Source organism: Balaenoptera ricei, chromosome 15 (assembly GCF_028023285.1).
Source record: "Balaenoptera ricei isolate mBalRic1 chromosome 15, mBalRic1.hap2, whole genome shotgun sequence".
NCBI classification, from domain to species: domain Eukaryota; kingdom Metazoa; phylum Chordata; class Mammalia; order Artiodactyla; family Balaenopteridae; genus Balaenoptera; species Balaenoptera ricei.
Genome location: NC_082653.1, coordinates 62611892 through 62633728, shown reverse-complemented (window position 1 = coordinate 62633728; position 21837 = coordinate 62611892). Strand labels below are relative to the sequence as shown.

General features: G+C 44.0%; 1 protein-coding gene across 12 annotated transcripts in view; it reads right to left on the bottom strand.

Moving 5' to 3' along the window:
- Window positions 1–372: 372 nt before the first annotated feature.
- Window positions 373–21837, bottom strand: part of MRTFB (myocardin related transcription factor B) — a 265761-nt gene continuing 244296 nt past the window's right edge. For 11 of the 12 annotated variants that reach the window (XM_059898877.1, XM_059898880.1, XM_059898876.1 and 8 more), the window contains 7 exons: window positions 21606–21738; window positions 19825–20814; window positions 18258–18395; window positions 15594–15752; window positions 15194–15331; window positions 8268–8328; window positions 373–6083 (listed from right to left, as the gene is read on the bottom strand). In XM_059898877.1, the coding sequence (XP_059754860.1) occupies window positions 5548–6083; window positions 8268–8328; window positions 15194–15331; window positions 15594–15752; window positions 18258–18395; window positions 19825–20814; window positions 21606–21738 (2155 nt within the window). In that variant the 3' untranslated portion in view covers window positions 373–5547. The remainder of the gene's footprint in view (window positions 6084–8267; window positions 8329–15193; window positions 15332–15593; window positions 15753–18257; window positions 18396–19824; window positions 20815–21605; window positions 21739–21837) is intronic. The other variant, XM_059898886.1, reaches the window with a different exon arrangement.

Genomic DNA, 21837 nt, shown 5'->3' with positions numbered 1-21837 from the left:
ACTGTCGAAGCGTGAGCCAGTTTTCCCCAGGCATGTGTGTACACACCCACCCCCGGGGGACCACGGCCTTCGCCACGTCTCTCATTCGGGGTTTCCTTCTGATTGTGGGAGAATGCACACGGTTTTGGTGTCAAATCTCATCATGGTCAAGTTCAGCTAGTTACCTGTTTCTATTTTGTATCCCACGATCCTGGACCTGGGGAAGGGGATGTGTGCACTGGATGTGTGATTCACAAAACCTGCCTCAGCACGCCCGCTTGTTGTGTCTGGTGACTGCTGTAAGGCTTGCTCTGAAGGCAGTGTCTCCTCCCTGCCCGCCCCCCTCAGCTCTCCTGACCCATAGCATGTGGTCTTTCCTCTGCATAGCAAGAATCATAGTACATCAAAATGTTTTTATTTGAGACACAAAAATGCAAAATTGCTGAGATATCAAACATTTCCCGATCAGCTACAATACGGCCACTATGTACAAAAGATCTGATGATAAATGTGCACACATATAAAAATACAGTATGCATTACCTATGTACAGTACATGTGCAAAATGTATGGCATTCAAACATGATATGGAATTGATTTCAGGGGTGCAAACAGCAAATACAAAGGCATCATGGTTTTTCTTTTAAAAAACAACATAAAGGCAATACATGAATGGACCCCCGATTGCCATAATTTTTTGTTTATTAAACTAGTGCTTTGATAAGCAGGGCTCTGCAGATTGGTATCTTTCTCCTTTTTTTCATAAAGTGAGATGCTAAGACATAATGTGACAATGAAAATAAGAAGAGAAACACCTATCACATCGCATTTCTATTGCAAGCAAGAGAAGAAAACTAATTTGTAGAAAGGAAAAACTCTATTACTGCTAAATACGTTATTATTCTTAACCCAACAAAACAAATCTATACTATTTTACATGAAAACAATAGAGAAATATCTACATCTTTGTGAAAATTATAACCTTAAATGGATAATACCTTTTTGGGACTGATTTTTGAGATCTCATTAGTCTCAAATTTTAAATAAAAAGTGCCTCCTTTTGGCAAATACTTGGCAATGCCTTTGGTTCCACTGAAGCAAGTTTGCATTACTATTAGTTATTCGAGGTTAAGTGCTTTTGGTAGCAACTAAACCCTTTCCTAAATGCTTCCTCCTCCTCCTCCTAAGTCAGCAAGTTTCCTTACAGCATAATGTGGAGAGGTAATCGTTATGAGTCTCGGTGATTCTATGAACTTGGTTAAAGCTTTGTCTTAGTAGTTGGCACAAAGCTCTGTTGAACACGACAGCTATGTTGAGATCGCCAATGACATGTTTTATTTGATTCCAGACAGCACCTTGCAGATCTGAGATTGCCATCCTCTTGTCACAGAATCGTGACATTTTCCAATGATTCACAGAGCAACGTGTTTGCATGGAGGGGAAGAGCTCTTTTGTAAACATGTGCAGCTTTTTGAATTACAGGCCTCAAATCAGAGATCTCAGGTAGAAACCCTTTGCAGTGACGCACTTCCTCAAATACTGCAAGAAAGGGTGAACGGGGACAAACACAGACCTGCTTATCGCCACGCAGTCACTTCACACGTAAAAACGTAGCTCAGAAACATCGCCGAATGAGCAAGTTATCAAAGGTTTGAACCAGGAAGAAGAATGACTACGTATTAATTGTTATTTTCCAGTTTTGACTGAAACCACTTAAAAGATGCGCTGAAATGCAGTTAGGATGCTCTCCAAATACACATTTCTGCACTTGTGAGCTGTGTTCCTTGATAACCCTGACCTTCCAGTTAGTGTTCTTTGAGAGTGTGGGCTAATTTTGTGGCCTCCAGGCAGGGGACACTTTGCCTGGTGTCCTGCTCCGGTGCCAGTGGTCGGGACTGATGTGGTGGTGACGGATGGCGACAGGCAGAGGGCTACTTGCGAACCTGCTGTGGAGCCCCGGGTGGCTCTGCTGCTGGACACTGACAGCTAGTCTCTTGGAAGTTCTTGGAACAGCCCCTGGCTGCCGCCCTCCACCTGGCTCATGGCAGGAGCCACCAGACGGGCCCCAGAAACAGCGTGAGGGTGTGGCGCAAACCCGGCCAAAGGCTGTTTGCGGACAGTAAAGGGACGGTCCCGGCACTGTTGTGGCTGGTTTCAGCTTGGGAATTCCGAAAGGACTCTGGAGAAAGCTGTGTGGCCTGGAATGATCTGGGGTAGAGGAAGCCTGAGTCAGCTCTGGTGACAAAATGGGTGACACTCCTGATCCTCCATCACTCGGGGTCCCCCGACTGCACAGCTTGTGACGGCGCCCTCTACGGGCGGCAGCTTAGGGGGCAACACCGCACTGCCTTTGCCACGATTCTGAAACGGCACTTCCATGGATCACACAACCGTGCAGTTTGTAAAAAGCAAATTTTAAGTAAGATCTCTTTAGTGCCATAAAAATATTCATACAAAACGAACACAAATAGTGTCTGAGCAAGAAGTTCCATGAATTCAGACTACATCTATGTACAAATATGTGGCAGATACTATACAGTAGATTGCACATTTCAGGAAAAACACTAGAACGTGAAGCACTCACACTGTCCTAAGAGGTTTCCTAGTACATGCTTTGCTGAAATGTACAAGATGACCACATATGCCTGAAGCTTCGGTGTAACTTTCTATTCATCCCACCCTTAATGACAAGACCTGATACCTTTATACACTAGCAGGGTAAGCTTGATACTACTGGGTTTCAGGAATATTTAGGAAATAAGACTGGATATGAGATAATGTTTCTAGGAGTTGGTTTTCTGCTTGGCAGTATGCTATTCTACAGGATGGTGTACAACAGCACCACTTCTAAACCACACACATGAACACTTGAAAATCCAACCAGCGCTTCTGCCCTCTGTTTAAAGGGCTGTGAAGCTCACCTCAAACCCAAAACCGTTCCTCTCTGGTAAACACACGCCTTTCCCATTACGCTTACCGTCACGTTCACTGAGTTAGGGCAGAGGGGCTGTGATCACAGAATGTCACCTTGGTCACGTCGCACGCTGCGCATGGTCTGTGTCCTCACGCTAACCTGGGACATTAGCTGAGACCCTGGTGAGCAGCAGTGGTGTCACAGAGGCCCAGCTGGCTGCTCAAGCCAGGACGGGAGGGCCGGGTGGAATGCTGCGAGTGGTTGGCTGGTAGGGTCAGTACTAGAGGCCCCTGGCCTGCCTTTAAAGGAAATGCTGGTACGTGAAGGTCTGAACACACATGTGAAGTGGGCACTTCAGCAATTTGTAGTCGAGAGAGCAGGCTCATGAGATGGCATTCTTTGCAATGCAGGGTGTATTTTTGGAGAGCAACCTTCCTGTGGCATGTTTCAAATCTATTTTAAAAAAGCAATAAGGGGAGCTGAGGGCTAGAGAACAATCTATGTACACAACTCGGGATGATGGAAACAGAAAGTTACTCAACAAGAGCCAGCACCACTAGCTGTTCAGATGCCTCCTGCTGACTCACTGATATTTGGTGCTAATTTAATAAGCCATTTAAATCTGAATGAAGACGATGCTTAGAGTCTAAGTGTGGACCATATAAGCCCCAGACAAAAACCCAGACTTCCCCTAAGAAAAGTACCTTCCCGGGTCAGTAGCCCTGCCCCTGGCCACAGGCCCTCTGAAAGGAACTGACTCGAGATGCACGTCATGCCCAGGACGTTAACTGTCCCATTGGGCTTGGTCAGATGGCGGCGCTCTGGTTAACGGTTCCTGGCTCCTACATGTTGGAATACCAATTGCTAAACACTCGAAGTACCTACTGCAGACCACACTGTGCGTGACTGCCTCTGCTTGAATCATCCAGAAGCACTTTCCAGTTGGGAGGGCTTTCAACTGAGGGCTCGAGGGCTGTGGGCAACTGAATACTGGGAAAATGGACTTTTCTTACATGTAGTAAAATTTACAAACTGAAATAAAAATATACAGTAAGATCAGTTCTTAGGCAAAACACAAACCCAGAAATGATTCACAGACTCTTTCCAAGTAGTGGGTCAGGTTCTCACAGTGACTTGCAAGAGGCAATTTTCACCATTTAACAACCCAGAGAAAAAACCTGACCACACGTAGGGTTTACACAGGTGAGGGGGAGAGCACAGTGATGTTATTTAATAAAAACCTCCGCACTTTGGGGTAGATTTCAGGTGGGGTTTTTTCAGGTATTTATATTTTATCATATACTTACTTAAATGACTAGCTTGATTGAAATAATCTTGGAAATCCTGTGATAGTTGGCATTGTAGAAAATTATGAAACTACTCAACAAACACAACTTTTTTCTATATAAAAAACTACTAATAAAACCTCCAGTTTTTCAATCTTCAGCTTGATGATATAGTGAGAGCTCAGGTATGACATCCAGTTACAAGCCTGTAAAACAGTAACCAGGGATAAGCGACAGAGAAGAGGACGGCCAGGGCTGGGTCCACTGGCCAACCTGGCGACACTGTCTCACCTGTAACCGTTGTAGGAATGTCCTAGGTTGATGACAGACTTCTCCCTTGCCTTCTCTTTGCAACTTACCAGCTCAGAAAGGTATTTTATGCTAAAGCCTTTTCTTGGTTCTTTGAGATGGGTCTGGTTACCTGAAAGTTAGTCAGCAATTCTTTAAATACGGAAATACATGTGGCTCAAGTACTCCAGAAATATTCGAGTTATTACAAGAAGTAGGACCACTGGGTACCTAATGCCTTACTCCAGTGTAGGCTGTACACATCACAATGTCAGAGCACACATACAGATGTCTAAGATACACATTAAAATCAACCTAATCAACCCAGAGGGCTGCGAGTAGAATTTTCAGTGTTATCAGTACACCTGACTTCTTACAGTGGATTGTTTATGACAGTATTTTGTAGACACTGTCTGGTTATGGTGGAAGATCTTCCATTTCAATTTAAATTTGGAGATCTAAAGTAAGATTCCCCAAAATCACAAAATAAACTATAACACACAAAAAAATTACATTGGTTTCTGAATGGAACCAACAAGTCTTCAGCGGGAAGCTGTCACTGAACTGGCTGGTGCTGACCACTGCCCTTGACCCCTGCTGCCTCTTGGGCTGGGCTCAGGCCATTTCTAGGAAATACCCTGTGCAGTGGTCTCTCACCTCCCTTCTTTTTGAGTGGAGCCGTTTGCCTTTTATTTAGGGTCTCAAAGTGACCACAGAGGTTTAAATGTAGCTGATGACCAGAGGCCCTGGTATCACCGCCCTGCACACATTACTCTGCTTCATGTTTTTATCTAAAGGTACCTTTCATTCTTTACTGAAGTCTGGAGAAATACATAAGTCTTCTTGGAGTAGTGTTTTTTCAGAAGGCTCTGTGCTATATTAAATCGTAGACGTTCACTGCTGGATGCAATGAAATGTTTTCAAACTTGGTTTCCAGCCTCTGACCATCCCTCCATTCTTCCTGTGACAACATATTATAATTGCAATGATGCAACTATGGATCTGTCTCTAAAAACTGACCTTCTCCAATCATCTTCATCTTCTTGACCCTCATGGAATCTGGGATGAGAAATCTGTGCCGTTAGTCCCATGGCAGTGGCAGGTCCTGTGGGTCTAGGAAGTCGGCAGAGAACATGCTCGGAGCAGTGGCGCTGAGAGGAGTGAGTCCCGAGGACGTGCCGGGCATGGTAATGTCTAACCACTCCATGTTGTCCAGGTTCGAGTCAGAAAGGTCAAGGGACAGGCAGGGAGTACTCGCGGCAAACTGGGCCTCGGAAGTTTCCATGGGTGAGTGTGAGTGGTCCAGCACGCCTGAGTGACTCAGCAGGTCGTTCTGGAGATCCTCTATCAGGGAGAAGGGCTCCCTGTCCTCGCTGCTGCTTTGCAGTGGAGCAATTTCACTGGCTGAAGGCAAAGTTCCATCCAAGAAAGCTTCTAGTTGGTTCTCTAAGCTGGCGGATAAACTGCTCATAGGTTCTAATGATATGGGTGGTGCCATTTGGACTTGGGGTGGTGGCCGGGACACCACTGTGCTGACTGGCATTGTGGTGATGCTGGCTGTCACTGGTCTCATTTTGGAAATAGGAGAAGGTTCTTCTTTTATAGGGAGGGAAATCTCTGCAAAATAATTGAAGTAATTAATAATGATTTAGTACTATTTAAACATTTTTTATTAATTACCAGGGCAATTATTTTGTATTTTTGTGATGACTTATACACAGTCCACCTTAGAGTTAGGAAGAGGATGCTGTTGGTCAGGTACAGTCCTGGGTAACCTTTAGGATGATGGATATTTTAGTTAAATAGATAAAACATTTAAGCTGATAACATTCTGATATACTTTCAATTCTTTTTAGTAAGAGTAAGCATTAAAAGCAGTCTCTACCGCCAGGTGGGAATCGATGGTTTTAGATTATTTGATCCTTGGGTTCTTATTCTCAGTCATTCCAGGCTGAAGACAGGTTCCTGTCTTACCCTCTACCTTGAATCTGCTGTTACAGTGGCACACCACCCTTACAGTGAATGTCAAAGTGGATACCCTGAGTTTGTGCAGGCATGAAGTACATCCTTAATATTATGAAAGCTCTAATTATATTCTTTTTTTTATCATTATAGTTGAACTGTGTGCTGAATTTAGCCATTTACATTCTATATAAAGTCCTTAAAAGATACCATGTTCTCTTATGTCATTTCTGAGTTAAAGCTAACACATCTTTTCCAAGATGAGGTGGATTACCTTATTTTTCTTTTCTTTGTCTCATTTTCTGAGTTCATATAAAATCTTGAGGATTTGGTAAATGTCTTAATAAGCATTAATTACGTGTTATTCCTTGCCAGATCAAGTAGCAAATTAATGGACCATCTGCTATAGATACCAGTGTTCACTGAGCTACATATATTTGAATAAAGTATCTTTTTCACTTTCTTATGAGTATCTGACTGGTTTCATTTATATGCAGATACACTAGGAAACATGTATTTAATAATCGCTCTCACAATTCAGTGACTAGGATACATAAATAGGGGAGAGAAAGAGCCTGCAATCTGATTGCTGTACGTGAACTTCAGGCTGTGCACTGCCTGTGTTTTAGGACAGTTACGCTGCTCTTCGTTATCTGCTGTCATCTCTAGAATTGTTTTGAAAGCTGAAAGTGCAGTCTAAATAATTAGTTTTACAATCAACTATTTAAATTTCTGTTCTCATTATTACTGGTATTAGTATACAATAAGATAAAATAATATACTCATTGGATACTTTGCCATAAAAAAATCATCCCTTTTAGAAAATAACTCAATTGTTATTTTGTTACTATGACTTTGTCATATTTTAATTTCCAAGTTTAGGCTGTAAACATTATTCTTTTTAATCATTTCACAAAGTATTTTCACCAGATTTGGCAAAAAGCATTTTATTATTTTTTTAACCTTAAATTCAGGCCATGGTATATCTATTTCTTTAATTTCCATAGTTTAGATATACATCATGAGTTTAAATTATTTGCAAGGCCAACATAGTTCTTAGCGAGAAAATGCTCTTTGCACATGTAGATCTATAGTCAAATATGAAGAATTTTCTATGTTTGTCAAACATTACAACAAAATCATTAACCTCAAAATCAAATAGAACCTGCTATGAATGGAGAAATTTTGATCACTTTAAAAACCTGAATAAAACTCTTTCACCAAGGTAATTTGAGAATACTTTAAAAATATTCCAAAATAGCATTTGAAGTTTTGAAATACTGATTTTACACTTATTTTTGAAGATATGTAAGCTGAGGCAGAGAGATCCTTGATTTTTTTTTTTGTGGTTAATGTCCCTTATCCCTTTTTAAGATGACAAATTGTATAAATCTAAGATTTTCAATCATATGTAGAAAGTGCTTGCCTTTGAATTTTAATAAAGTTACTAGAGCCCAAGCTAGGTAACTAGGTTTTATGAAATTAATGCACAATGAATTTTTATCCCATCACAACAACATTTACGTGGAGCAAGTTTTGAAGTTTTTCAATGTGGACTTTAAATCTGGTTCTCCTGTGCTATCTGGCTCTCCTGTGCTATTTTGAGGTAGTCTATCTTTTTCAACATCTATTTCTAAATCTATTAAATTATTGTGTTATAGTGAAACAATGGCTTTTCCTTCATTTTAATCGCCTAAACTTAACAGATTTAAAAGAGTTAACTGACGTAGAATTAGAAGAATATGTTTCTCACTACTCAGATACGCTGTGAGCTCTAGGGGAAAACTTTCATGAACTTGTGATAAGACCCCTACGGGGTCTGATGTGACTTTGACCCACCTCCGCTTTTAATGAGGATGTCAAAGAGGTCGTCCATCTGCTGACTGTGTGCATTGGAAATCTACAACAAAGGAGAACATACGTTAGCTTTCTTTCGTACAAACCTGGAAGCATTAGACAGCTGGGAGCACTACGGACCTTATGAGACCATCTAGCCTAATCTCTCATTTGATAATTTTGAAAACACTGAGGTCACCTGAGACATTACGCCATTTTCCCAATGTGTCACAGCTGGTAAGCTGACAGAGTGAGAATGGGGTGAAAAAATTGTAAAAATCTAAGATTTTTTTTTACCCAGCTCAGCCGACTTATACACTTATTTTCTATCACTGGTTGCATTTTGAGAGGCCTCTGACACTTTCTTTTAAAAATGTCTTTATTCATTTGCATTTATGTAAAAATACAAGGTATGTATAAAGGTGCTCATACTATATTTTTTCAGCTTTATTGAGAGTTACCTGACGTACAAAAAACTACACTTACATAAAGTATACAATTTGATAAGTTTTGACGTATGTATACATCGACAAAACTATCAACACAATCAAGATAATGAACATATCCATTTCCCCTAAAGTTTCCTCATGCTCTTTTACAATGCTCCTTTCATCCCCAGGCAACCCAGTGATCTGCTTTCCTTGATTACAGATGAATTTACGTTTTCTAGAGTTTTATATAAATGGAGTCATACAGTATGTACTTTCTTTAGCAGGGGGAGGGTAGAGGAGGCTTCTTGCATTCAACGTAATAAATTTGAGATTTAACCATGTTGTAGAGTACAGCTGAAGAATAGTTCATTCCTTTTTATTGCTGAGAAGTATTCCATTGTATGGAAATATCAGTTTGTTTGGATTGTTGGCATTTTTTGGCTATTACAAATAAAGTTGCTGTGAACATTTGTGTACAAGTCTTTGTATAGACACACGCTTTCTTTTCTCTTGGGTAAATATTCAGGAGTGGGATGCCAGAATCATAGGGCAGGCATATGTTCAACTTTCTAAGAGATGGCTGTTTTCCAAAGTGATCATATTGTTTTATATTTCCGCAGCAATGGATATTTCCAGTTGTTCTCCATTCTCGTCAACACTTGGTATGGTCAGTCATTTTAATTTTAGACATCTAACAGGTGAGTAGTGGTATTGCATTGTGGTTTTAATGTGCATTTCCCTAACGACTAATGATGTTGAGCATCTTTTCATGTGCTTACTTGTCATCTGTGTTATCTTCTTTGGTAAAATGTCTGTTCTAATCTTCTGCTTACTCCAGAAATTCTCATGCATACTGTTTGCATGGTATATCTTTTTCCAATCACTTACTTTCAACCTGTGTCTTTGTATTTAAAGTATGCCTCTTGTAGATGCATATATTAGTTACCTATTGCTGTATTACAAATTAGTCCAGAAAAACTTAGTGGCTTAAAACACTAAACAGATTTTCTCTCACAGTTTCTGAGGGTCAGGAATTTAGGAATGGTTTAGATGGGTAGTTCTGGCGTGGGGTCTTAAAGGATGTGGTAGTCAAGATGCTGGCTGGGCTATAGCCATCTCAAGGCTGGAGAACGTCCTTGTAAAGGTGACTCACTTCATGACTGACAAGGTGGTGGTGGTTGATGGGAGGCCTCAGTTCCTCTTCACACGGGCCTCTGCAGAGAGAGCGCTGCTGGACGGTCCACTCAGCATGGTCCCCACAGCCAGCAGTCCAAGAGAGCGCAAGCGGGGTGGCTTTTATGACCTAGTTTCAGAAGCCACACACCATCTCTTCTGCCAATTCTATATGTTAGAAGCAAGTCACTAAGTCCAGCCCAGGGAGGGATGTCAAAGAATTTGCAGATGTATCTTAAAAGCACCTCACAGCATACAGTTGGGTCTATTTTTTTATCCATTCTGATAATTTCTGCATTTTAATTGTATTGTTTACTTCACTAGTATGTCTTGTATAATCACTGATATGGTTAAGTCTGGATTTACCATTTTATTATTTGTTTCTATTTGTCCTGTGTTTTGTTCCTCCTTTCTTGGCCTTTAAAAAGATTGATTTTTTTTTTTTTTTGGAATTCTAACTTAATTTTTCTATTTTTAAAAAGTGATACTTATTTAGTTATTACTGTAGGTATACAATATACACCCTAAATTTTTCATAGGCTACTTAAGGTACCATTCCATATAAAATATAAAACCCTGGTAAACATAAAGATCCATTTATTTCCTCCATCCTTTTATTAGTTATTTTAAGTATTATAGCTATAAATTTTATAAGCCCCTCAAGACAGTGTCATTTCTTATAATGCAGGTTTTCTAGTAATGAATTCTTAATTTTTCCTTACCTGAAATTCTCTCTAGTTCACTTTCATTTTTAAAGGATATTTTTACTTGATATAGAATTGTGGGTTGACAGTGGCCCCAGCCCCAGCCCCCCACAAGAACTTTAAAGATGTTGTTCCATTCTTTTCATGCTTCCATAGTTTCTGATGGAAAGTCAGCCATAAATCAAATACAGTTGACCCTTGAACAACATGAGGGTTAGGGACACTGCCCACCACCCTCGAGCAGTTGAAAATCCATGTATAACTTAATTTTTTTTAATTTATTTTTTAAAATTTATTTTTGGCTGCGTTGGGTCTTCGTTGCTGTGCATGGGCTTTCTCTAGTTGTGGCGAGCGGGGGCTACTCTTTGTTGCGGTGCGCGGGCTTCTCACTGCGGTGGCTTCTCTTGTTGCGGAGCATGGGTTCTAGGTGCGCGGGCTTCAGTAGTTGTGGTACATGGGCTTCAGTACTTGCAGCACACAGGCTCTAGAGCGCAGGCTCAGTAGTTGTGGTGCACAGGCTTAGTTGCTCCGTGGCATGTGGGATCTTCCCGGACCAGGGCTCAAACCCGTGTCCCCTGCATTGGCAGGAGGATTCTTAACCACTGTGCCACCAGGGAAGCCCCATGTGTAACTTTATAGTTGGCCCTCCATATCCATGGTTCCAGCCAACCATGGATTGTATAGTACTGTACTATGTATTTATTGAAACAAATCAGTGTATAATGGACCTGTGCAGTTTAAACCCGTGTTGCTCAAGGGTCAAAGGTGGTTGTTAAAGGGTCAGCAGTAGTTGTTACCCTGTGTGTATTGTACTGCTTTGCTCTTGATGCTTTCAAGATTTGGTCTTTAAATTTGGCTTCCAGCAATTTGACTGGGATATGATGAGGCCTTCTGTTTATCCCATTTGGTGTTCACTGAGCATCTCAAAGCTGTAAACTTGTCTTTCATCATATTTGTAAAAAATTTGACCAATATTTCTTAAAATATTTTACCTGCCTCATTCCTTTCTCTCCTCTCCTGGGACTCCTATCATACCCATGTTAGACTGTTTGATGTTAAATAACAGGTCTCTGAGGCTCTGTTCACCTTTTTTAACACATTATTGACCGGAGATGTATTAATACGTCTTTTGTTACCTGAACATTATTGACTAGAGACGTATTAATACATTTTTAGAGAGTGATACAATTAATATCACTGTGTGAAGTTGTTAGAGCTTAAAATTGATCAAGGGTTCATTATACAGCTTATGATTGTCCTTATCATTCACATTTCCTCAGTTAGGTTTTTGTTCCAACCTTGTGTCTATTATAAACGTAAATTTTCAAAAATGATGCATCGCGAAATTTTGAGTGAAGAATTTTTCAGTGAATTTTATGCAGATACTTTCTCTGATTGTCTGAGCGACATATATACTAGTGTCTCAGAAGTTCTGATAGTATTTCAGAATATAGTTCTGATTCAGATGATGTGACTATTAGACCAACAAAAAGACAAAAAACCTTAGTGATTGATACTGATATGGAAAGTGAAAATGAAACTCATGGTGCTGGAGAATGCTCCTTTGCTTCTACAGAAGAGTGGATTGAAGACAACATTTCATGAAAATTAGACTTTACAGGTGTGTCAGGTGTAAATACTGAATGTAATAACCCACAAAGTGTTAGTGAAATAACAGAATTAATTTTTGGCTGGCCAAAATAAAAATTGCCAGCCACAGGCATTAATTTCTGCAAAAATCCCATGGTCAATAATTAGTTAAAATCTTTTTTTTTTCCTCTGTTATTCAGATTGGATAAATTCTATTGATTTTTCTTCAAGTTCGCTTTTTTACCTCTGCCATCTCCATTCTGCTAAGATCATCTATAATTTTTTTCATTTCAGACACTGTAATTTTCAGTTTTAGAATTTCCATTCATTAAAAAAAAGCATTTCTATATCTGCTTACATTCTTTTATCTTTTCCTTCATTACAGGTATATTTTCTTTTACATTATTGAGGATAGTTATAATAGTTTTAAAATCTTTGTGTGCGAATTCTAACATTCAAATCAGCTGGGGGTTGGTCTTAGCTGATTGCCTTTTTCCCTTGAGAAAGGGTCACATTTTCCTGATTCTTTGTATATTGCCGAGTTATGAATGGCTGTCATGGATATCAAATTGTAGAGACTGTATTGTCATTTTTCTCAGATGAATGGTTTCTTTTGTTTTAGTAGGCGGTTAACTTGGGTTGGACTTGAACCTCAAAATGTTTCTTGGGCAGAAGTTCCAATCTCAGGTCAGATCTTTTGTCTTTAGCTGATCTCCTATGACTCTACTCCATACCTATGTGGCTTAGGGGTCAGCCAGAGATGTGGGCAGACAGAATCTGGGCATCTCCTCTCTCAGTTGAGAGCAACCCAGAAGGGAAAGAACCAGTCCTCTGGTTTCCCAAGGCATAAAGGCTGCAGTTTTTCTACCAGTAACCTCACCACTTAGCTTGACCCCAGAGTAAAAGCAGCAAAAAGAGGGAACTCATGCCATCTAACTCCCTTCCTCTCAATGCAGACCCCTCATCAGAATATGACTCTTTCTAGTCACTCTTTTCTTAATTCGCCTGTGAAGCCATCTGGTCCTGGGCTTTTGTTTGTTGGAAGATTTTTTATTTATTTATGGCTGTATTGGGTCTTCGTTTCTGTGCGAGGGCTTTCTCTAGTTGTGGCAAGCGGGGGCCACTCTTCATCGTGGTGCGCGGGCCTCTCACTATCGTGGCCTCTCGTTGCGGAGCACAGGCTCCAGATGCGCAAGCTCAGTAGTTGTGGCTCACGGGCCCAGCTGCTCCGCGGCATGTGGGATCTTCCCAGACCAGGGCTCGAACCCGTGTCCCCTGGGTTGGCAGGCGGATTCTCAACCACTGTGCCACCAGGGAAGCCCTCTAGTCACTCTTCAGTGACTTCATAGAATTGCTTTTTGTGTTATGACCAGGCTTTATAGCTGTTATCTGTGGGAAGACTGAACTGGTAGGGCCTTACTTATTAGCCAATAGTGGAATTGGAAGTCCGAGTAAATGTATTTTAAAAACCTCAGAATCCCTGGACTTTGATGCTCAGCTAGCTCCTCATCTGAACAGAACTTGACTCCCTCAGTCTATATGCATGAACCAGAGACAGACAAAGGGCCCAGATTCCCATCAATCATCAGCTCTCTTAGGTTTAAGGTGAGAGGATGATTCTTTGTTGTCGTCACACTGGTGAAGTAAATGGTACAGAGTAACCTATATGTGAGAGCCAGATTTGGAAGGATTTTCTTGAATATATGTTCCTTCTGGATGGACCAAGGAGAGCACAGCCTAGGCCAGCACCATTTGTTTCAATTCTTTTTGCAAATATCTAAACCTAGTTCTGAAATGTGGCTTTTCCTCACATATAGGGGCCCCGGCTGAGTCTGGAACTGAAGGAACATTTTACAATCAATCAGTCAGTCACCTTCCTTCGGCAGTAAGTGGACGCGAAGAAGCACGTGGACACTGTCTGCTTCCTCGAGGAGGCTGCCTGCCCGGGCTCCCTGCGTGCCCCGTGTGAGCGTGCCAGGCCGGGCGCTCCGGCCGCCAGGGAGCAGCGTCTGCAGCTGCGCGCTGGGGCGACCACGTGGTCAAGGTGGCCACGGCACGGCTGCCGCTTGCGCAGGAAGTGCTGAGTCCTTGGCCCCGCACACCCCCCTGCACGAGGAGGCCCCAGGGAGTTGCATGGGGACTGTGGGAGCGAGGGAAGCAGCACGACTCTGCCGGTGCGCCTGCTGTGGCTGTGCGAGCAGGTCTGCCTCTGATCAGCACACCTCTCCCTCCACTGTCTGTCTGTCAGCACCCATGCGGTGGCGTCACGTTCACCCCCTGCATCCTCTTGTGAGGCCGGGGTTCTTTCTTGAAAGTGAGTTGAGTTTTAAGCTTTAAATAGGCAGCGAGCCCAGGAGGAGCATTCAGGGTAAGGTCTGACGAGGCTGTCGTTTCTCGGCGCCCACCGGAGGCCAGATGCTTTCACAAGCAGGAGCTCTACCTCTTTCCATCTCTGGAATAGGTGCGGCTCCTCCTATTTCATCAAAGCAACAAGGCAGGCTCAGAGGAGAGGGACGCACGGTTACCAGGCGGGAATCAGTACATGGCGGGGCCGGGAGGGCCTCAGTGTGTCCCTTCCGAAGTGCATCTGCTCAAAACACGAGCAGAGTGGCTTGCGCGAGGCTGCCTGCTGGAGCAGAGGCTGCTGGGCAGTCTGGAAGGCCATCGGGCAGGAGAGGGTCAGTTTGATGCTGGCCTGACAAATGGTGGCTTTAGAAAAGGGACCTGTATGAAATACGTGCCCTGGTCACACATACACACATCTATCCCTAACACAACCCGCCTCTGGCCCCCAGGAGAAGTTAAAGACAAACCAACACTGAAATTCTGAGTAAATAGGAACTGCAGGTTATACGGCTGCTGAAAACCGCTGGGAGTCTCCAAAGTGAATGATATTTTGATTTTAAATAGCATTTAAAAGGCAAGCAAGGCTCCTAGTCATGAAACTTGTCTCTCTCTTGAGGCAAGTCCATCTTAGACCAGGGCTTCAAGCTGAAGAGGACCCACCACATCAGAGCTGCGGCCTCCTTACCTCTGGAAGGGAAGACTGGGCACTGCGCGTCTGCTTGATGGCTTCCTCATAGCGGGGAGGGTCTTTCGTCTTGGGGACCGGGCTCCCAAACAGAGAGTGCTGGACCGCAAACTGCTGGGGCGGAGGGGGCGAGCCGGGCTGCGGCAGACAGAGGAGGAGAGTCAGCCCGGCGGCAGGCTGGCCTCCCGGGGATCCTGGGCGGTGAGGCTGAGGTGCCGGCGGGCCGGGCCACCCTCACTGTGCTGATGGCTAAGCTGCCCCGGAACAAGTACCATCCCGGGACTTTCGGCTGTTTCCCCCCGTTAATGCTGACACTCGGCCGTCCAGGACCGAAGCCTGGGGCTCTGGGATGAACCTGCACCCTGTATGTGCTGGCACAGCTGCCCCGTGGGCTGGTTACCTTGTTGGGAGGGTTGGGGCCGTTCTGCAGGGACGGAAGTGGCGTGCTTCTGGGTTGAAGGATGCTGTTGTTTGTCTCGTTGATAAAGGGCTGCTGCACCGCTGGAGCGGGTGGTCTCTGATACGGAACAACTGTATTGGATACTGAATTTGTGAAAACCTGTAATGAATAAATATTTGCCCATCAATTTGTTCTTCTGCTCTTCCTAATAAAGAAAACCACATTTTAGAACAGGGGTTCGGGACTTCCCCGGTGGTGCAGTGGTTAAGAATCTGCCTGCCAATACAGGGGACACAGGTTCGAGCCCTGGTCCGGGAAGATCCTACATGCCGCGGAGCAACTAATTTAAGCCTGTGAGCCACAACTACTGAAGCCTGCACTCTAGAGCCCGTGAGCCACAACTACTGAAGCCTGCACTCTAGAGCCCAACTACTGAGCCCAAGTGCAGCCAAAAAAAAAAAAAAAAAAAAAAAAGAACAGGGGTTGGCAAATCTTTTCTGTGAAAGCCACGGAGCGTATAGTTTAGGGGTTGGGCGCTGTGCAGCACGTGCTGTAACTGCTTGCCCCTGCCCTGTGGCCCCGACACAGCCTGGATGAGAGTGAGCGTGGGTGGCTCAAGACAGCTCCACCTACAGACACGAGCGGGGCTGGGTGTGGCCCACAGGCCACGATTCCCCAGCGTCAGCGGTCTCTGTCTTGGACAGCAGCGGGGGCAGTGCGCTGTGGGAAAGCTCAGTATGATTCTCCTCATCTGCTCTCATGGCTCTTTAGCTCATAGCTGCCAAGCCCACCTCTCTCTTTCAGCCTTGCTCCCAAGTGCCAAAGCCACACTTATAACATTTACAAACATACATTTGGGACATCTCAAATTTAATATGTTCCAAATTAAACTTTCCCCTTTCTTCCCACTGCCCCCCAGCCTCGGGACCTGTGGTCTGCTGTCCTGATCCGGGTCCTCACTATCCGTCACTGGAAAACTGCCACTGCTGTCTACCTGCGCCTACCTGCCTGTCAACCCTCTGCCATGATGACAGTCCACACACACACACACACACAGCTGCAATCGAGGCCCTCCTACACTCACTCACTGGCTCTTCTTTTTTTGGGGTAAAATCCTCATCTTTGGCTGGCATGTCAACCTTCTCACTACCTGGCCCCTTTTCCATCCTAACTGAAAGGCCACACGTGCTGTGGCCACACTCAATTTTCCACTGTTCTGAAAATTTCTCCAAATCCTTGCAAGGCCTCATTTAAAATCCGCCCCCTTCTGAGAAGCTGTTTTCTGCTTTGTCAGGCAGAGGTGAGAACTTCTTCCTGTGGAATTACGAAGTGTGTTGTTTAGCTCCCATCAAGAGCCAAAGGTTTTAGGGCCTGTTGCAAATGTATGGCCATAATGTTGATTTTGCAACTGTATTTCACAGAACTGGTTTGCTCATAAAAATTTTAATATACTTTATACTACTAGTATTCTGAAAGAGAAAAACTTTTAACCTATATATTTTTATTATAAATGTGTATAAGTATTCCTTAAGCATGAAAATATATGTGTATGTGTGTGTGTGTGTGTGTGTGTGTGTATCCCTCCAAACAGTACAACTTCTCTGGGTGATGAGTTCTATAACTATATTCTTCTTATTTATCCATCTATATATTGTTTTTCTCTCTCCTCCCTCAAAGAAAACTGTCTTACCATTTGAATATTCACTAAGTTTCTTACTGAACTGTTATTTTGGGGCCACCTCTAACTCCGTGCTCACTGTGCTCCTCAGAGGAGATTCCAAGACAGCATGTGTGTTAACATGACTGTCGCTGTCCCAAGAGGTCATTTCCGTCTGTTCCTCAAGTTGTCTTAGCCCAGAGAGTTCACGCCAGCCTGGGGCATATCTACAGGTACACCTAGTTATCGAGGTTCTTTTACACTGAAGATTAAAACTCTGGGATTAATCATTCTCAAGGTTTAAAATAGTAAGACCTACTTTTGAGGCCTTAAGATTTTTCTGGCGAGGAGATGGGCACATAGCTCCACCTACTGGCTAAGAGGGAGTCTGGATGACTTTTGGGGCTCTTCAGCAGAACTCTTAGTAGAAGTCCTGTAGAGGACACTGAGCCCTAGATCAGCACCATCATTTTAAAGATGGGGAAAATGACACTCAGACGGTACATGAATCCTGCATAAGGCATAACACAGAGGAAGTGGTGAGCCAGAATGACAGCCAGACCTAGGCCGCCGGGCTCTTAATCCCTGAGAAGGCAAACTCTTAAAAATATATAAAGATCTCACTCAAGATAAACATTTTAACAAGTGTCTTTTTCACCTTCAAATACCTTTTCCCAGGGCACTTTTTTTTCCCCCACAAAATGATTACTTTGAAAAGAAAATTTAAAACCTAGAAAATTCTATATATGAGGATTGAAAAAATAGTTTTGAAACTTTTCTTGGAAAAGGGGCTTAACTGTTAAGATGAGCCATCTTTTAGTAATAAAGAACTCTTTCTGCAGCCAAATGGCATCTGACCCAAAGCTCGCCCGGTGGGAGATGGATCACAGAAAAGAACAAACAGGAGCTTCCCACGGAGGAGGCTCCTATAAAGACGCTTGTTGAATGTTCAGCGGACGACAGTATAAAAATCAGCAACAGTTTGTCACTTATTAGCATTCACCAACCTTTCTGACTTGCTGAGGTTGACTGAGCACATGTGGCGTGAAAGTGTCTTGTTTCTGAGGTGCAGTCTGGGCCAGGCCTGAGGACAAGGTGGCAGCTGCTCTCTGAGGCTGAGTCTGGATGCCTGTTTGTGGTGGAGTCTAGGAGGGAAAAAAAAAAAAAATTCAAATGAATTGTCAAAATCAAGGGTAGAATGAAGAGGTTAGATGTGGAATAACTGGTCACTTGGGGATCACATCTGAAAAAAAAATAAGATAAAATGTTCATAGATACATACTTCAATTCACTGGCATATAAATTTGAACCTTCGTTTGAAACCAGAGAATTAAACACCAGACCAGTTATTTCCATGCTCTTACTGTTTCGTAAGTGGCTAAGATTTTCATTTGAAAATTTGGGGAAAATAGAAGACTGAAGTCAAAAGAACCTACAGCAGCTCTACACATAATAAATAGGTCAGGTGTTACAATAATAATTTTAATAGCAGTAAGGAAATTTGTGAGGCCTGACTGTGCAAATTCCTGCTTTTAAGCTGCAGTATGTGCTCCCTATGGGAGAGCCAGCCACGGGCTGGGTGCTCACAGGCCCAGAATAAAACGCAATTCCTGTCCCTCGAACATCAACTCTAATGGAAGAGCTGGACAGGAAAACAAATGTTTAGGAAAGCTGTATCACAGAGCAGACTTTCAGTTTCAGACACTCTAAAGATGAAACAGGGGAGTTAGGACTTCAGAACATGCCAAGGGCCCTTGGGTCATGCCTCCTAACCCCAGGGGTATAAGACTGCTCCCCTCTGGGTGGTCAAGGTACAGGAGCAGGACTCCAAATGGTTTCTGTGTACTGTGGCCCACATTTTGTTTAAAAAAACCTTCCAAAATCGAGTTGCACAGAAACGGCTGCAGGCAATGTTGGCATAAAAGTAAACTTCATGCTCACCAGTGTTTCATCGTTTCTCAATACCAGCCTCACTCCTGAATCTGTGGTCGCATTCTCCTTAGTTTAGGCATCTTCACCTCAGTGGTGGCTTTTAAGAACTACATTTAGGAGGCAGACCACAGGAGTGGGCGTGAGAGCAAGAGCTCTGCAGTCAGAGGCCTCGGCTTGAATGCCACCTCTGACCTTGGACAACTTATTAAACCTCTGAAGGCCTCGGTTTCCTTTCTAGATGGGGGCTTTCTCACTTGGGTCTTCTGGGAGAAGGGAGGATTAAATGAAGCATGCCATCTAAAGTATCTGATGCTGTGCCTAGAACACAAAAAGCACTCAGGACAGTGGCTGTCATCATTATGAGAATGCCATTGGTATTTTAAAACGTCTACACATAATAATACTGTGCTAAGGCTGAAAGGCAGCAGAAAGGGAAAAGCACCCCTTGTTTGTTTTTACTATATAAAAACAGTGCTAGCTGTTTGCGTTTGCGAATAACCCCCCAACACGTGCACACGTTTCCTGCAACCGTGAAGCCAGACTTGGCTGCACTCATGAAGCAGCTCAGGTCTGAAATCTCCATAAGCAATTTCTGGCCCATGCAAACTGTAAGGCAAAGGAGTTAGAAGACACACTTCACACCTGGAGTCTGAGGCTGCCTACTGGGAGCTGCACTGAGGTGACACCGGAGCCCTGGATGGACACGGGGAGCAGCAGCTGCGTGGTCAGTAAAGCCTGTGGCTGGGCCACCCCGGCGGGTGGCTGGCCCTGGGAACTCACGTAAAACTGCGGGACGAGGCTGGGCGGCTCGGCCGGGGCCACGGGGACCTCTTGCTTGATCACTATGGCCTTTTTGGCAACGAGGGTCTGGCTGGCCACGAGGCTGGGGCCGTCGGGGACCAGGGCCTCGTCCTTGGCGGCGGGAGCGGTGCCGCCCCGAGCCTGGTCTGACTTGGCGACCGGAGGGGCCGGGGTGCTGGGCGGGGGCTCCAGTGGCCGCTGCGGCTGCTGCTGCTGCTGCCCTCGTTTCTCCACCTCCAGCTGCATCTTCAGAACTTCCACGAGCTTCTGCTCTTGCTCCAGCTTCCGCTTCAGCTCCTCGATCTGCTTCTCCTTCTCCTGGAGCTTGCGGTCCTTCTCGGCCGCGTCGAGCTCCAGGGTGGACAGCGTGCTGCTGGCGGGGCTGAGGCTGTCCTCGGCGCTCGTGGCTCGCAGAGGCGACGAGCACAGGAACTGCGTCGGGGACATCATGGTCATGATCTCGGTGAACGTGTCCGCCACGCTCGCGTCCTCGGCGCCGAGACTGGACTGTTCAGAGGGAGCGGGCGAGATGGGCAGCGGGGAGGCAGCACTGTCCACGTGGGCTGTGTGGCCGGTTCCAGCGGATGGCAGCTCTCCCTTGAAAGTGGACCCTGAGCTGGTCACAGAGTTCTGCAGTGTTGTCACTGGCAGGGCCAGGGTAACTTCTGGGTTACTGGGGACAATGGCAGATGTCGACAGGGCCACGATGCCACCAGTAGCAGCACCACCGCTGTTCATTTCCTGGTAGGGTTTCAGGCGTTCAATGAGGTCCAGTTTGGTGCCTGACACTGGAAGACCCCGTAACTTCAGTTCTGTCTTCAGCTCCGACACCTGAAGTACAAACAAATAAGATCTCTTTTTTCATATTATGACCTTCTCACAAATCTTCAGTGCACTTTTGAGATGGAAAAGGTGACTCCATCTGTCAGACATCTCCGTATTACTACATATATGAAAGTGGGACAGTTCCTTTTTCTTTTTTTTTTTAACACACAGAAACACACAGAGCTGTAGGCCTAAAGGACTTGAAAGGCCAGTGATAAAGCAAGGGTTATTAGAGGGTAATTCCTTTACTATATCAAAAGATTTATTACCAGACATGGTGATGCTAACAGTTACATTTATTGGGTAATTACCATGTGCCAGACACTGCCAGAAGTGCTTTATTCTTTCAGTTAATCTTCACATGAGGTGCAGGTATTATTATTCCCGTTTTACAGATGGGGAGAGGGTGCATCACTGGTGCAAGCTACCGCAGATAACAGCAGGCTGAGCGGGGGCAGAACCCAGGAAGGATGGCCCTGGAGATCATGTTCTCAACTGTTACATTTTCCTGCTTCTCCCAAACTTGGCAACGAATAGGGAAGAAAAAGATCTGCTTCTGGAGTTAGGAGTGGTGTGGTGCTTGCACACGGCATTTGCTCAATAGATGGAGATTTATTCCTGGTCATTTTAAAGGAAACTTAATGGACGTAAAAAGAAAGCACCTCTATAAAGGTTATCCTATTGGTGGTAAAGTTGAATATCTATTAGGAACTACCTACACCTGCTAGGCAAATCTGGCAAATCATTTACATTTTTGTGGTACTTATGGGTGAATAAACCCCACTTGCAATGATCACCTTTAAGTCATCCAAGCTAGAAGGCAGAGGCCCTGGCTTTCTCATAGGAGCAGATGTATTCTGTCTTGGTGTGTTAGATGTGGTGTTGTTCAAAGCTGGATTCCCACTGTTGTTATTCTTGTCATTGAGTGGCCTTCAAAAGAAAAAGAAAGTTAGAGTTTCCAATAAAATAATTTCTGGGGTTGACATTGCTCCTGCTAACAATCTGTTAACTTACGAAGAGAAAAACACC